Raw genomic sequence first — 15000 nt, 5'->3', positions numbered from 1 at the left:
ACCTGTTCCTCCTGGTCTAGTCTGTAAAAATACAGTAAACCTGTTCCTCCTGGTCTAGTCTGTAAAATACAGTAAACCTGTTCCTCCTGGTCTAGTCTGTAAAATACAGTAAACCTGTTCCTCCTGGTCTAGTCTGTAAAATACAGTAAACCTCTTCCTCCTGGTCTAGTCTGTAAAATACAATAAACCTGTTCCTCCTGGTCTAGTCTGTAAAATACAGTAAACCTGTTCCTCCTGGTCTAGTCTGTAAAATACAATAAACCTGTTCCTCCTGGTCTAGTCTGTAAAATACAGTAAACCTGTTCCTCCTGGTCTAGTCTGTAAAATACAATAAACCTGTTCCTCCTGGTCTAGTCTGTAAAAATACAGTAAACCTGTTCTAGTCTGTAAAATACAATAAACCTGTTCCTCCTGGTCTAGTCTGTAAAATACAGTAAACCTGTTCCTCCTGGTCTAGTCTGTAAAATACAGTAAACCTGTTCCTCCTGGTCTAGTCTGTAAAAATACAGTAAACCTGTTCCTCCTGGTCTAGTCTGTAAAATACAATAAACCTGTTCCTCCTGGTCTAGTCTGTAAAATACAGTAAACCTGTTCCTCCTGGTCTAGTCTGTAAAAATACAGTAAACCTGTTCCTCCTGGTCTAGTCTGTAAAAATACAATAAACCTGTTCCTCCTGGTCTAGTCTGTAAAATACAATAAACCTGTTCCTCCTGGTCTAGTCTGTAAAATACAATAAACCTGTTCTAGTCTGTAAAATACAGTAAACCTGTTCCTCCTGGTCTAGTCTGTAAAATACAATAAACCTGTTCTAGTCTGTAAAATACAATAAACCTGTTCCTCCTGGTCTAGTCTGTAAAATACAATAAACCTGTTCTAGTCTGTAAAATACAATAAACCTGTTCTAGTCTGTAAAAATACAATAAACCTGTTCCTCCTGGTCTAGTCTGTAAAAATACAATAAACCTGTTCCTCCTGGTCTAGTCTGTAAAAATACAATAAACCTGTTCCTCCTGGTCTAGTCTGTAAAATACAGTAAACCTGTTCCTCCTGGTCTAGTCTGTAAAAATACAATAAACCTGTTTCTCCTGGTCTAGTCTGTAAAATACAATAAACCTGTTCCTCCTGGTCTAGTCTGTAAAATACAGTAAACCTGTTCCTCCTGGTCTAGTCTGTAAAATACAGTAAACCTGTTCCTCCTGGTCTAGTCTGTAAAAATACAATAAACCTGTTCCTCCTGGTCTAGTCTGTAAAATACAGTAAACCTGTTCCTCCTGGTCTAGTCTGTAAAATACAGTAAACCTGTTCCTCCTGGTCTAGTCTGTAAAAATACAATAAACCTGTTCTAGTCTGTAAAATACAATAAACCTGTTCCTCCTGGTCTAGTCTGTAAAATACAATAAACCTGTTCTAGTCTGTAAAATACAATAAACCTGTTCCTCCTGGTCTAGTCTGTAAAATACAATAAACCTGTTCCTCCTGGTCTAGTCTGTAAAATACAATAAACCTGTTCCTCCTGGTCTAGTCTGTAAAATACAATAAACCTGTTCCTCCTGGTCTAGTCTGTAAAAATACAATAAACCTGTTCTAGTCTGTAAAATACAATAAACCTGTTCCTCCTGGTCTAGTCTGTAAAATACAATAAACCTGTTCCTCCTGGTCTAGTCTGTAAAATACAGTAAACCTGTTCCAGTCAGTCTCTTGTTCCTCCTGGTCTAGTCTGTAAAATACAATAAACCTGTTCCTCCTGGTCTAGTCTGTAAAATACAATAAACCTGTTCTAGTCTGTAAAATACAGTAAACCTGTTCCTCCTGGTCTAGTCTGTAAAATACAGTAAACCTGTTCCTCCTGGTCTAGTCTGTAAAAATACAATAAACCTGTTCCTCCTGGTCTAGTCTGTAAATTACAATAAACCTGTTCCTCCTGGTCTACTCTGTAAAATACAGTAAACCTGTTCCAGTCAGTCTTGTTCTAGTCTGTAAAATACAATAAACCTGTTCCTCCTGGTCTAGTCTGTAAAAATACAATAAACCTGTTCCAGTCAGTCTTGTTCTAGTCTGTAAAATACAGTAAACCTGTTCCTCCTGGTCTAGTCTGTAAAATACAATAAACCTGTTCCTCCTGGTCTAGTCTGTAAAAATACAGTAAACCTGTTCCAGTCAGTCTTGTTCTAGACTGTAAAATACAATAAACCTGTTCCAGTCAGTCTTGTTCTAGTCTGTAAAATACAGTAAACCTGTTCCTCCTGGTCTAGTCTGTAAAATACAGTAAACCTGTTCCAGTCAGTCTTGTTCTAGACTGTAAAATACTGTTGTTGATGAGTGGACTTCAGGAAACAGCAGGGATTGCACCCCGCCTATCCACCGACAGGACCGCAGTGGAGAAGGTGGAAATCTTCCCAAGTTCCTCAGCGTTCACATCACCGACAAACTGAAATGGTCCAACCACAGTGAGGTGAAGGCGTAACAGCACCTCAGGAGGCTGAAGAAATTCAGCTTGACCCGCTAAGACCCACAAACGTTCACAGATGCACCATCGAGAGCATCCTGTCAGGCAGTATCACCGCCCGGTACGGCAACTGCGCCGCCCTCAAGTCTGCCCAACACATCACCGACGGCAGACTGCCTGCCCTCCCAGGATACCTACAGCACCCGATGTCACAGGAAGGCCAAAAGAGATCATCAAGGACAACAACCACCCGAGCCACTGCCTGTTCACCCCGCTATCATCCAGAAGGCGAGGTCAGTACAGGGGCATCAAAGCTGGGACCGAGAGACTGGAAAAACAGCTTCTATCTCAAGGCCATCAGACTGGTAAACAGCTTCTATCTCCAGGCCATCAGACTGATAAACAGCTTCTATCTCCAGACCGTCAGACTGATAAACAGCTTCTATCTCCAGGCCATCAGACTGGTAAACAGCTTCTATCTCCAGGCCATCAGACTGGTAAACAGCTTCTATCTCCAGGCCATCAGACTGGTAAACAGCTTCTATCTCCAGGCCATCAGACTGTTAAACAGCTTCTATCTCCAGACCATCAGACTGATAAACAGCTTCTATCTCCAGGCCATCAGACTGGTAAACAGCTTCTATCTCCAGGCCATCAGACTGATAAACAGCTTCTATCTCCAGGCCGTCAGACTGTTAAACAGCTTCTATCTCCAGGCCGTCAGACTGTTAAACAGCTTCTATCTCCAGGCCGTCAGACTGGTAAACAGCTTCTATCTCCAGGCCGTCAGACTGGTAAACAGCTTCTATCTCCAGGCCGTCAGACTGTTAAGCAGCTTCTATCTCCAGGCCATCAGACTGTTAAACAGCTTCTATCTCCAGGCCATCAGACTGATAAACAGCTTCTATCTCCAGACCATCAGACTGATAAACAGCTTCTATCTCCAGGCCATCAGACTGATAAACAGCTTCTATCTCCAGGCCATCAGACTGATAAACAGCTTCTATCTCCAGGCCATCAGACTGATAAACAGCTTCTATCTCCAGGCCATCAGACTGATAAACAGCTTCTATCTCCAGGCCATCAGACTGATAAACAGCTTCTATCTACAGACCATCAGACTGATAAACAGCTTCTATCTCCAGGCCATCAGACTGGTAAACAGCTTCTATCTCCAGACCATCAGACTGTTAAACAGCTTCTATCTCCAGACCATCAGACTGATAAACAGCTTCTATCTCCAGACTGGTAAACAGCTTCTATCTCCAGACTGTTAAACAGCTTCTATCTCCAGACTGTTAAACAGCTTCTATCTCCAGACCATCAGACTGGTAAACAGCTTCTATCTCCAGGCCATCAGACTGGTAAACAGCTTCTATCTCCAGGCCATCAGACTGGTAAACAGCTTCTATCTACAGGCCATCAGACTGTTAAACAGCTTCTATCTCCAGGCCATCAGACTGATAAACAGCTTCTATCTCCAGGCCATCAGACTGATAAACAGCTTCTATCTCCAGGCCATCAGACTGGTAAACAGCTTCTATCTCCAGACCATCAGACTGATAAACAGCTTCTATCTCCAGACCATCAGACTGTTAAACAGCTTCTATCTCCAGACCATCAGACTGTTAAACAGCTTCTATCTCCAGACCATCAGACTGATAAACAGCTTCTATCTCCAGGCCATCAGACTGTTAAACAGCTTCTATCTCCAGGCCATCAGACTGTTAAACAGCTTCTATCTCCAGGCCATCAGACTGATAAACAGCTTCTATCTCCAGGCCATCAGACTGATAAACAGCTTCTATCTACAGACCATCAGACTGATAAACAGCTTCTATCTCCAGGCCATCAGACTGGTAAACAGCTTCTATCTCCAGACCATCAGACTGTTAAACAGCTTCTATCTCCAGACCATCAGACTGATAAACAGCTTCTATCTCCAGACTGGTAAACAGCTTCTATCTCCAGACTGTTAAACAGCTTCTATCTCCAGACTGTTAAACAGCTTCTATCTCCAGACCATCAGACTGGTAAACAGCTTCTATCTCCAGGCCATCAGACTGGTAAACAGCTTCTATCTCCAGGCCATCAGACTGGTAAACAGCTTCTATCTACAGGCCATCAGACTGTTAAACAGCTTCTATCTCCAGGCCATCAGACTGATAAACAGCTTCTATCTCCAGGCCATCAGACTGATAAACAGCTTCTATCTCCAGGCCATCAGACTGATAAACAGCCATCACCAGCACATTAGAGCCTGCTGCCATATATACATAGACTAGGAATCACTGGCCATTTTAATGTTTACAAATTATACATTATTCATCAAATGTATATACTGTATCTTAGTCTGTCACTGTGACATTGAGCATCAAAATATTTATACATTTATTTTAGAGATGTGTTCATTGTTAGATATTACTGTACTGTTAGAGCTAGACACCAACATCTGCTAAACACGTGTATGTGACAAATAAAAATTAGATTTGAGTTCACTGTAACGTTTCCCCATTTAACAAAACATTTATTTATGTCCACAGTCATATCAACTAGCAAATAAAACATCCAAACACTGTAATGAACCTCCAAACACAGCAGATCAAATGTAAATATTAGAAGTAGTTATATTTTATTATTGGTCACATCGGTGGTATAATACAGACAGCTGGAGCCAGGGGGTCAGAGGTCAGGGCTCTGCCCTGCTGGGTCAGGAGAGGAGGGGCTTAGTGGTACTTCCTCCAGCGGTCGTGCTCTGAGAGGAGAAGAAGAGAGCGAGAGAGAGAGAGAGAGGAGAAGGAGAGAGGGAGAATGGAGAAGTGGGGACAGAGAGCGAGAGGGGACAGAGGTTAACGTCAGATCGTCCTTCCCAGTGTCTGTACTCACTGAGGTGGTCGTACTCCCACAGTGTCTGTACTCCCACAGGGTTAGGGTTAGTACTCACTGAGGTGGTCGTACTCCCACAGTGCAGTGTCTGTACTCCCACAGTGTCTGTACTCCCACAGGGTTAGGGTTAGTACTCACTGAGGTGGTCGTACTCCCACAGTATCTGTACTTACTGAGGTGGTCGTACTCCCCCAGTATCTGTACTCCCACAGTGTCTGTACTTACTGAGATGGTCGTACTCCCACAGTGCAGTGTCTGTACTCCCACAGTGTCTGTACTCCCACAGGGTTAGGGTTAGTACTCACTGAGGTGGTCGTACTCCCACAGTATCTGTACTCCCACAGTGTCTGTACTTACTGAGATGGTCGTACTCCCACAGTGCAGTGTCTGTACTCCCACAGTGTCTGTACTCCCACAGGGTTAGGGTTAGTACTCACTGAGGTGGTCGTACTCCCCCAGTGTCTGTACTTACTGAGGTGGTCGTACTCCCCCAGTGTCTGTACTCCCACAGTGTCTGTACTTACTGAGATGGTCGTACTCCCACAGTGTCTGTACTCCCACAGTGTCTGTACTTACTGAGGTGGTCGTACTCCCCCAGTGTCTGTACTCCCACAGTGTCTGTACTTACTGAGGTGGTCGTACTCCCCCAGTGTCTGTACTTACTGAGATGGTCGTACTCCCACAGTGTCTGTACTTACTGAGATGGTCGTACTCCCACAGTGTCTGTACTTACTGAGATGGTCGTACTCCCACAGTGTCTGTACTTACTGAGATGGTCGTACTCCCACAGTATCTGTACTTACTGAGATGGTCGTACTCCCACAGTATCTGTACTCCCACAGTGTCTGTACTCCCACAGTGTCTGTACTTACTGAGATGGTCGTACTCCCACAGTATCTGTACTTACTGAGATGGTCGTACTCCCACAGTATCTGTACTCCCACAGTGTCTGTACTCCCACAGTGTCTGTACTTACTGAGGTGGTCGTACTCCCCCAGTGTCTGTACTCCCCCAGTGTCTGTACTCCCCCAGTGTCTGTACTCCCCCAGTGTCTGTACTCCCCCAGTGTCTGTACTCACTGAGGTGGTCGTACTCCCCCAGGGTTAGGGCTAGTACTCACTGAGGTGGTCGTACTCCCACAGGGTTAGGGTTAGTACTCCCCCAGGGTTAGGGTTAGTACTCCCCCAGGGTTAGTACTCACTGAGGTGGTCGTACTCCCCCAGGGTTAGTACTCACTGAGGTGGTCGTACTCCCCCAGGGTTAGTACTCACTGAGGTGGTCGTACTCCCCCAGGGTTAGTACTCACTGAGGTGGTCGTACTCCCAGAGGGTTAGTACTCACTGAGGTGGTCGTACTCCCCCAGGGTTAGTACTCACTGAGGTGGTCGTACTCCCCCAGGGTTAGTACTCACTGAGGTGGTCGTACTCCCCCAGGGTTAGTACTCACTGAGGTGGTCGTACTCCCCCAGGGTTAGTACTCACTGAGGTGGTCGTACTCCCCCAGGGTTAGTACTCACTGAGGTGGTCGTACTCCCCCAGGGTTAGTACTCACTGAGGTGGTCGTACTCCCCCAGGGTTAGTACTCACTGAGGTGGTCGTACTCCCCCAGGGTTAGTACTCACTGAGGTGGTCGTACTCCCCCAGGGTTAGTACTCACTGAGGTGGTCGTACTCCCCCAGGGTTAGTACTCACTGAGGTGGTCGTACTCCCCCAGGGTTAGTACTCACTGAGGTGGTCGTACTCCCCCAGGGTTAGTACTCACTGAGGTGGTCGTACTCCCCCAGGGTTAGTACTCACTGAGGTGGTCGTACTCCCCCAGGGTTAGTACTCGCTGAGGTGGTCGTACTCCCCCAGGGTTAGTACTCACTGAGGTGGTCGTACTCCCCCAGGGTTAGTACTCGCTGAGGTGGTCGTACTCCCCCAGGGTTAGTACTCGCTGAGGTGGTCGTACTCCCACAGGGTTAGTACTCGCTGAGGTGGTCGTACTCCCCCAGGGTTAGTACTCGCTGAGGTGGTCGTACTCCCACCAGGGTTAGTACTCGCTGAGGTGGTCGTACTCCCACCAGGGTTAGTACTCACTGAGGTGGTCGTACTCCCACCAGGGTTAGTACTCACTGAGGTGGTCGTACTCCCACCAGGGTTAGTACTCACTGAGGTGGTCGTACTCCCACCAGGGTTAGTACTCACTGAGGTGGTCGTACTCCCACCAGGGTTAGTACTCACTGAGGTGGTCGTACTCCCACCAGGGTTAGTACTCACTGAGGTGGTCGTACTCCCACCAGGGTTAGTACTCACTGAGGTGGTCGTACTCCCAGAGGTAACTGAGGGCCACGTATCCAACCAGCAGCATGGCCACGCCTCCGATACCTCCCTTCTTCACGTTGATGTACTTGTTGTAATATCTGTCATGGCCTGGGGGGGGGGAGACAGCATGTTACTCTGTGTGTGTGTGTGTGTGTGTGTGTGTGTGTGTGTGAGTGTGTGTGAGTGTGTGTGTGTGTGTGATAACTGTCCCAGAAGTCTAACCATTGCGGATGCTGGCGAGGAGTCCGTTAGGAGTGTGTGTGTGTGTGTGTGTGTGTGTGTGATAACTGTCCCAGAAGTCTAACCATTGCGGATGCTGGCGAGGAGTCCGTTAGGAGTGTGTGTGTGTGTGTGTGTGTGTGTGTGTGTGTGTGTGTGTGTGTGTGTGTGTGTGTGTGTGTGTGTGATAACTGTCCCAGAAGTCTAACCATTGCGGATGCTGGCGAGGAGTCCGTTAGGAGTGTGTGTGTGTGTGTGTGTGTGTGTGTGTGATAACTGTCCCAGAAGTCTAACCATTGCGGATGCTGGCGAGGAGTCCGTTAGGAGTGTGTGTGTGTGTGTGTGTGTGTGTGTGTGTGTGTGTGTGTGTGTGTGTGATAACTGTCCCAGAAGTCTAACCATTGCGGATGCTGGCGAGGAGTCCGTTAGGAGTGTGTGTGTGTGTGTGTGTGTGTGTGATAACTGTCCCAGAAGTCTAACCATTGCGGATGCTGGCGAGGAGTCCGTTAGGAGTGTGTGTGTGTGTGTGTGTGTGTGTGTGTGTGTGTGTGTGATAACTGTCCCAGAAGTCTAACCATTGCGGATGCTGGCGAGGAGTCCGTTAGGAGTGTGTGTGTGTGGGGGGGTAACTGTCCCAGAAGTCTAACCATTGCGGATGCTGGCGAGGAGTCCGTTAGGAGTGTGTGTGTGTGTGATAACTGTCCCAGAAGTCTAACCATTGCGGATGCTGGCGAGGAGTCCGTTAGGAGTGTGTGTGTGTGTGATAACTGTCCCAGAAGTCTAACCATTGCGGATGCTGGCGAGGAGTCCGTTAGGAGTGTGTGTGTGTGTGATAACTGTCCCAGAAGTCTAACCATTGCGGATGCTGGCGAGGAGTCCGTTAGGAGTGTGTGTGTGTGTGTGTGTGTGTGTGTGTGATAACTGTCCCAGAAGTCTAACCATTGCGGATGCTGGCGAGGAGTCCGTTAGGAGTGAAGTCCCTCTTGCCCATCCAGGAGCCCAGTTCACACAGCTTCACCTCCATCAGCCGCTTCTCACCCACAGGGACTAAGGACACAGGTATACACACAATAAATACACACACACCTGGTATACACACAATAAATACACACCTGCCATCTCTCTTACCCACGGGAACTAAGGACACAGGTATACACACAATAAATACACACCTGGTACACACACACACCTGGTATACACACAATAAATACACACCTGGTACACACACACCTGGTATACACACAATAAATACACACCTGGTACACACACACCTGGTATACACACAATAAATACACACCTGGTACACACACACCTGGTATACACACAATAAATACACACCTGGTACACACACACCTGGTATACACACAATAAATACACACCTGGTACACACACACCTGGTATACACACAATAAATACACACCTGGTACACACACACCTGGTATACACACCTGGTACACACACACCTGGTATACACACAATAAATACACACCTGGTACACACACACCTGGTATACACACAATAAATACACACCTGCCATCTCTCTTACCCACAGGGACTAAGGACACAGGTATACACACAATAAATACACACCTGGTACACACACACCTGGTATACACACAATAAATACACACCTGGTACACACACACCTGGTATACACACAATAAATACACACCTGGTACACACACACCTGGTATACACACAATAAATACACACCTGCCATCTCTCTTACCCACAGGGACTAAGGACACAGGTATACACACAATAAATACACACCTGCCATCTCTCTTACCCACGGGAACTAAGGACACAGGTATACACACAATAAATACACACCTGCCGTCCCTCTCTTTCACACACACACACACACACACACACAAACCTGCCGTCCCTCTCACACACACACAAACCTGCCGTCCCTCTCACACACACACAAACCTGCCGTCCCTCTCACACAATAAACACACCACCGAAGATAGTAACCATATAACTTCGTAACAATGAATGCTATGTCTTGTTAGCATTTCACTAGAGAGACCTGAGCCAGTTGTGTACAATTCTCATAATTCACAAAGATGCAATAAGTTAACTGACAAACTGTGTTCTCTAGATAAGCTAACTAAAAGGTTTAATAGGTAGCTAGTTCAAAGTCCCGGGAGTTATGTTGAGTCTGGGTCGTTGAGACAGTTAGCCTGTCATTAGCCGGCAAGCTACAAAACGTTGCTAACTCCGACTGCATTGCAAGAGGCTAGTCCTGCAGGCTAACTAGCTTAGCTAACTAACATGGCTACATACCTAGCCACCTAGCATATCGAAATATATGATAGTTAGCTAGTTCAAAGTCACGGGAGTTATGTTGAGACAAGGCTGTTTGTCATAACCAGTTAGCCTGTCATTAGCCGGCAAGCTACAAAACGTTGCTAACTCCGACTGCATTGCAAGAGGCTAGTCCTGCAGGCTAACTAGCTTAGCTAACTAACATGGCTACATACCTAGCCACCTAGCATATCGAAATATATGATAGTTAGCTAGTTCAAAGTCACGGGAGTTATGTTGAGACAAGGCTGTTTGTCATAACCAGTTAGCCTGTCATTAGCCGACAAGCTACAAAACGTTTCTAACTCCGACTGCATTGCAAGAGGCTAGTCCTGCAGGCTAACTAGCTTAGCTTAGCTAACTTTTTATTTTAACAGTAACATATAAAACATAACAGCCAGAGGTTATTCCCAAAGAAATGAGAAAACAAAAAATAGAAAACCTATTCCACATTATATCAAATCAAATACAGACATATAGCTAACTATCTTACCTGGCTAAATACCTAGCCACCTAGCATATCGTCTGGACGCAAAACGCTGTAAAATTAGTTGAATATTTTTACAACCCTTTAGAGAAACTGTCAGGGAATATATATATATTTCTATTTGTTTTTTTTCGCTTATTCTCCTCCTTGTAATATACCCAAGCTGTTTTTAAAGTTGTATTTTGTCCGTTTTAATGACCATGACAGTAAAGTCCTTGACTTGACTCGTAACCATGGATTTACCGCGGCCTTCAAAAACACAACATAGAAACATTATTAACTAACTGGCTTTTTTTTTAAAAATGTAATAAAATACAATGTTTCGTATGTAAATGCTGAAGTGAAAATATGTCAGTTTGATTAATTAAAAAATAAATTAAAACCTGTAAACGTTTATTTATTTTTTTTACAGACAACCGACGTACCTATTCTGTCCGCCATCTTGTCCGGTGGAGACCGCAGTGGATGTCGGGATTAAAAATGGAAGGAGAGGATTGTGGGAGGACTGTGATTTTGAGTCTAGATGGGATACAGCTTTTATCAACAAACAAAAAAAAAAATCACTTTTCGTAGTAAGTTTAGGAGAACGTACGTAGCAGGTTAGGAGAAAAAGGTTATGATAATTAGGTTAAGGTTAGGAAAATGGTTAAGTTTAACTAAAATACACCAAAAAAAATATAATATACTTAGATGTCAATTTGACAAAAGCTGTATCCCATCTAGACATATTACCGCTTTCCATGTTGTCTGTAGCTTGTGAGGTGTGGAAACATAAAAGTATATATAATATTTTTTTGGGGGGGCATTTTAGCTAACCCTAACCATTTTCCTAACCTTAACTTAATTATCACAACCTGATACGTTTTTTTCTCCTAACCTGCTGCGTACGGTAAGATACGGACAACGAACACAATTGCATTTTATCAATGGCAATTTGAATGCACAGAGATACCGTGACGAGATCCTGGGGCCCATTGTCGTGCCGTTCTTCCTCCTGCATCACCTCATGTTTCAGCACGATAATGTCAACAAGGATCTGTACACAATTCCTGGAAGCTGAAAATGTCCCAGTTCTTCCATGGCCTGCGTACTTCACCAGACATGTCACTCATTGAGCATGTTTGGGATGCTCTGGATAGACGTGTACGACAGCGTGTTTCCAGTTCTCGCCAATATCCAGCAACTTCGCACAGCCATTGAAGAGGAAGTCGGACAACATTCCAACAGGCCACCAATCAGCAGCCTGATCAACTCTATGTGAAGGAGACGTGTCGCGCTGCATGAGGCAAATGGTGGTCACACCAGATACTGACTGGTTCTGATCCACACCCCTAACTTTTAACGGTATCTGTGACCAACAGATGCATATCTGTATTCCCAGTCATGTCTAATCCATAGATTAGGGCCTAATTTATTTATTTAAATGACTGATTTCCTTCTATGAACTGTAACTCAGTAAAATCTTTGAAATTGTAGCATGTTGCATTTAATATTTTTGTTCAGTATTTATACGGGGTCAGTTCCAATACCATATTTACAATCGGTATTTATATTGTACTTGGTGGGCTACTGTTATTGAGATGAATAAAGTAGTATTTATATTGTACTGGTATTGAGATAAATAAAGTAGTATTTATATTGTACTGGTATTGAGATGAATAAAGTAGTATTTATATTGTACTGGTATTGAGATGAATAAAGTAGTATTTATATTGTACTGGCATTGAGATGAATAAAGTAGTATTTATATTGTTCTGGTATTGAGATGAATAAAGTAGTATATATACTGCTCAAAAAAATAAAGGGAACACTTAAACAACACATCCTAGATCTGAATGAAAGAAATAATCTTATTAAATACTTTTTTCTTTACATAGTTGAATGTGCTGACAACAAAATCACACAAAAATAATCAATGGAAATCCAATTTATCAACCCATGGAGGTCTGGATTTGGAGTCACACTCAAAATTAAAGTGGAAAACCACACTACAGGCGGATCCAACTTTGATGTAATGTCCTTAAAACAAGTCAAAATGAGGCTCAGTAGTGTGTGTGGCCTCCACGTGCCTGAATGACCTCCCTACAACGCCTGGGCATGCTCCTGATGAGGTGGCGGATGGTCTCCTGAGGGATCTCCTCCCAGACCTGGACTAAAGCATCCGCCAACTCCTGGACAGTCTGTGGTGCAACGTGGCGTTGGTGGATGGAGCGAGACATGATGTCCCAGATGTGCTCAATTGGATTCAGGTCTGGGGAACGGGCGGGCCAGTCCATAGCATCAATGCCTTCCTCTTGCAGGAACTGCTGACACACTCCAGCCACATGAGGTCTAGCATTGTCTTGCATTAGGAGGAACCCAGGGCCAACCGCACCAGCATATGGTCTCACAAGGGGTCTGAGGATCTCATCTCGGTACCTAATGGCAGTCAGGCTACCTCTCAATTTAGAACACACATTTAGAACCCTCTTTTAGAACGCTCATTTAAACGCTCATTTAGAACCCTCATTTAGAACGCTCATTTAGAACCCTCGTTTAGAACCCTCGTTTAGAACCCTCGTTTAGAACCCTCATTTACAACAACAATCAGCGTTTGAGCTGGACACACTTTTTTCAGAAACTATTTACACAAAAAACACACAGTCCTTACAAAGTTTATCTCCAGAATGTGAGCAGTTTATTTTTGGATGCAAATGGTTCATATATTCACAGAAGTATATATATTTAATCACTGAACAGTAGCAGACCTAACTTCATCTGTTCCTGACTCTGGATAGTGGATTAAAAAGACCACCTGTTGTTACATCAACACCAGACATCATGATTCATGGAAATGGACATTGTATTTTATCAAATATGAAAACCTTAAATCTCTTCAAATTCAAATCAGTCAGAAAATAAGGATTGTACATAAAACAGAGCAGAATAAATCATCACATCTGGGGACCATCACCACCAGCATGACTAGTATCTATGTGGACCCTACTACAGTTTAACCAGCTCAGCTATAGACTACACCAGCATGACTAGTATCTATGTGGACCCTACTACAGTTTAACCAGCTCAGCTATAGACTACACCAGCATGACTAGTATCTATGTGGACCCTACTACAGTTTAACCAGCTCAGCTATAGACTACACCAGCATGACTAGTATCTATGTGGACCCTACTACAGTTTAACCAGCTCAGCTATAGACTACACCAGCATGACTAGTATCTATGTGGACCCTACTACAGTTTAACCAGCTCAGCTATAGACTACACCAGCATGACTAGTATCTATGTGGACCCTACTACAGTTTAACCAGCTCAGCTATAGACTACACCAGCATGACTAGTATCTATGTGGACCCTACTACAGTTTAACCAGCTCAGCTATAGACTACACCAGCATGACTAGTATCTATGTGGACCCTACTACAGTTTAACCAGCTCAGCTATAGACTACACCAGCATGACTAGTATCTATGTGGACCCTACTACAGTTTAACCAGCTCAGCTATAGACTACACCAGCATGACTAGTATCTATGTGGACCCTACTACAGTTTAACCAGCTCAGCTATAGACTACACCAGCATGACTAGTATCTATGTGGACCCTACTACAGTTTAACCAGCTCAGCTATAGACTACACCAGCATGACTAGTATCTATGTGGACCCTACTACAGTTTAACCAGCTCAGCTATAGACTACACCAGCATGACTAGTATCTATGTGGACCCTACTACAGTTTAACCAGCTCAGCTATAGACTACACCAGCATGACTAGTATCTATGTGGACCCTACTACAGTTTAACCAGCTCAGCTATAGACTACACCAGCATGACTAGTATCTATGTGGACCCTACTACAGTTTAACCAGCTCAGCTATAGACTACACCAGCATGACTAGTATCTATGTGGACCCCACTACAGTTTAACCAGCTCAGCTATAGACTACACCAGCATGACTAGTATCTATGTGGACCCTACTACAGTTTAACCAGCTCAGCTATAGACTATACCAGCATGACTAGTATCTATGTGGACCCTACTACAGTTTAACCAGCTCAGCTATAGACTACACCAGCGTGACTAGTATCTATGTGGACCCTACTACAGTTTAACCAGCTCAGCTATAGACTACACCAGCTTGACTAGTATCTATGTGGACCCTACTACAGTTTAACCAGCTCAGCTATAGACTACACCAGCATGACTAGTATCTATGTGGACCCTACTACAGTTTAACCAGCTCAGCTATAGACTACACCAGCATGACTAGTATCTATGTGGACCCTACTACAGTTTAACCAGCTCAGCTATAGACTACACCAGCATGACTAGTATCTATGTGGACC

General features: G+C 44.4%; 2 protein-coding genes across 4 annotated transcripts in view; one reads left to right on the top strand and one right to left on the bottom strand.

Annotated features, from left to right (window-relative positions):
• Positions 1 to 2042, top strand: part of LOC123732725 (cleavage and polyadenylation specificity factor subunit 4) — a 28175-nt gene extending 26133 nt beyond the window's left edge. The window contains exon 8 of the mRNA XM_082972460.1: positions 1 to 2042. This exon is cut by the window's left edge and continues 1155 nt beyond it. The gene's annotated coding sequence lies outside the window, so the exon portion shown is untranslated.
• A 2905-nt stretch (positions 2043 to 4947) lies between these two features.
• Positions 4948 to 11209, bottom strand: LOC123732717 (ATP synthase F(0) complex subunit f, mitochondrial). 3 transcript variants are annotated; one of them, XM_082972427.1, is made up of 4 exons: positions 11080 to 11209; positions 8794 to 8901; positions 7591 to 7743; positions 4948 to 5201 (listed from the first exon to the last, which is right to left on the bottom strand). In XM_082972427.1, the coding sequence occupies exons 1-3, from the start codon at positions 11093 to 11095 to the stop codon at positions 7616 to 7618; spliced, it is 252 nt and encodes an 83-aa protein (XP_082828553.1). In that variant the 5' UTR covers positions 11096 to 11209; the 3' UTR covers positions 4948 to 5201; positions 7591 to 7615. The 3 variants fall into 3 exon arrangements, with proteins under 3 accessions (XP_082828553.1, XP_082828552.1, XP_082828554.1); XM_082972426.1 differs by having other exon boundaries at positions 7627 to 7743; positions 11080 to 11208; XM_082972428.1 differs by lacking the exon at positions 11080 to 11209 and adding an exon at positions 10661 to 10743 and having other exon boundaries at positions 7627 to 7743.
• Between the last annotated feature and the right edge of the window lie 3791 nt (positions 11210 to 15000).

Source organism: Salmo salar, unplaced genomic scaffold (assembly GCF_965601325.2).
Source record: "Salmo salar unplaced genomic scaffold, fSalSal1 ptg000691l, whole genome shotgun sequence".
Lineage (NCBI taxonomy): Eukaryota > Metazoa > Chordata > Actinopteri > Salmoniformes > Salmonidae > Salmo > Salmo salar.
This window is presented reverse-complemented; position numbering and strand designations above follow the sequence as displayed.